Consider the following 793-nt stretch of genomic DNA (forward strand, 5'->3'; position numbering starts at 1 on the left):
GTCAGTGCTGAGGGAGCGCCGCACTGTCAGTGCTGAGGGAGCGCCGCACTGTCAGTGCTGAGGGAGCGCCGCACTGTCAGTGCTGAGGGAGCGCCGCACTGTCAGTGCTGAGGGAGCGCCGCACTGTCAGTGCTGAGGGAGCGCCGCACTGTCAGTGCTGAGGGAGCGCCGCACTGTCAGTGCTGAGGGAGCGCCGCACTGTCAGTGCTGAGGGAGCGCCGCACTGTCGGAGGGTCGGCGCCGAGGGAGCGCCGCACTGTCGGAGGGTCGGCGCCGAGGGAGCACCGCACTGTCGGAGGGTCGGCGCCAAGGGAGCACCGCACTGTCGGAGGGTCAGTGCTGAGGGAGTGCTGTGCTATTGGAGGGTCAGTATTTGTGGATGGGGGTGAATTGCCCTCGTGGTGTTTTGGTATCCATTAAAAATGGCTCCTAAAGACTGCAGTTGCTGTTACATTCCATTGGGATCTTGCTGTGCACACACAGATTGCATAGTTCATCACACAGAGACTTTCCCCTTTCTGCTTCCTGTGGTTTTGGAATGGGTGGATGTGTTTGGCGCTATTTCAATGATGGTTAGTTCTGATATCTGCCCTTATTTTCTCCCTAATCCTGCAGGCCAAACTGGTGGTTCTGTGCCTTCCCCTACAGTTTCCTGATCTTTGTCTATGATGAAATTCGCAAACTCATCCTTCGCAGAAACCCAGGAGGTATGCTCCCCCATCATAATCGACAATCAGTGAGAGTCAGTGTGCATGTGGGAGCCTGTACTCCAGTGAGAGTCTGTGTGTGTGTG

The 793-nt window shown here is 57.0% G+C and overlaps 1 protein-coding gene across 1 annotated transcript in view; it reads left to right on the forward strand.

Annotated features, from left to right (window-relative positions):
• The window catches only part of LOC109925852 (sodium/potassium-transporting ATPase subunit alpha-3), a gene marked incomplete at its 5' end in the record, with an annotated part of 18,024 nt that overhangs the window by 15,530 nt on the left and 1,701 nt on the right, over window positions 1–793 (forward strand). The window contains one exon of the mRNA XM_048593607.1: window positions 616–707. Within this exon, the coding sequence (XP_048449564.1) occupies window positions 616–707 (92 nt within the window). The remainder of the gene's footprint in view (window positions 1–615; window positions 708–793) is intronic.

This window comes from Rhincodon typus, unplaced genomic scaffold (genome assembly GCF_021869965.1).
Source record: "Rhincodon typus isolate 14 unplaced genomic scaffold, sRhiTyp1.1 hic_rhity00003254, whole genome shotgun sequence".
NCBI classification, from domain to species: Eukaryota; Metazoa; Chordata; class Chondrichthyes; order Orectolobiformes; family Rhincodontidae; genus Rhincodon; species Rhincodon typus.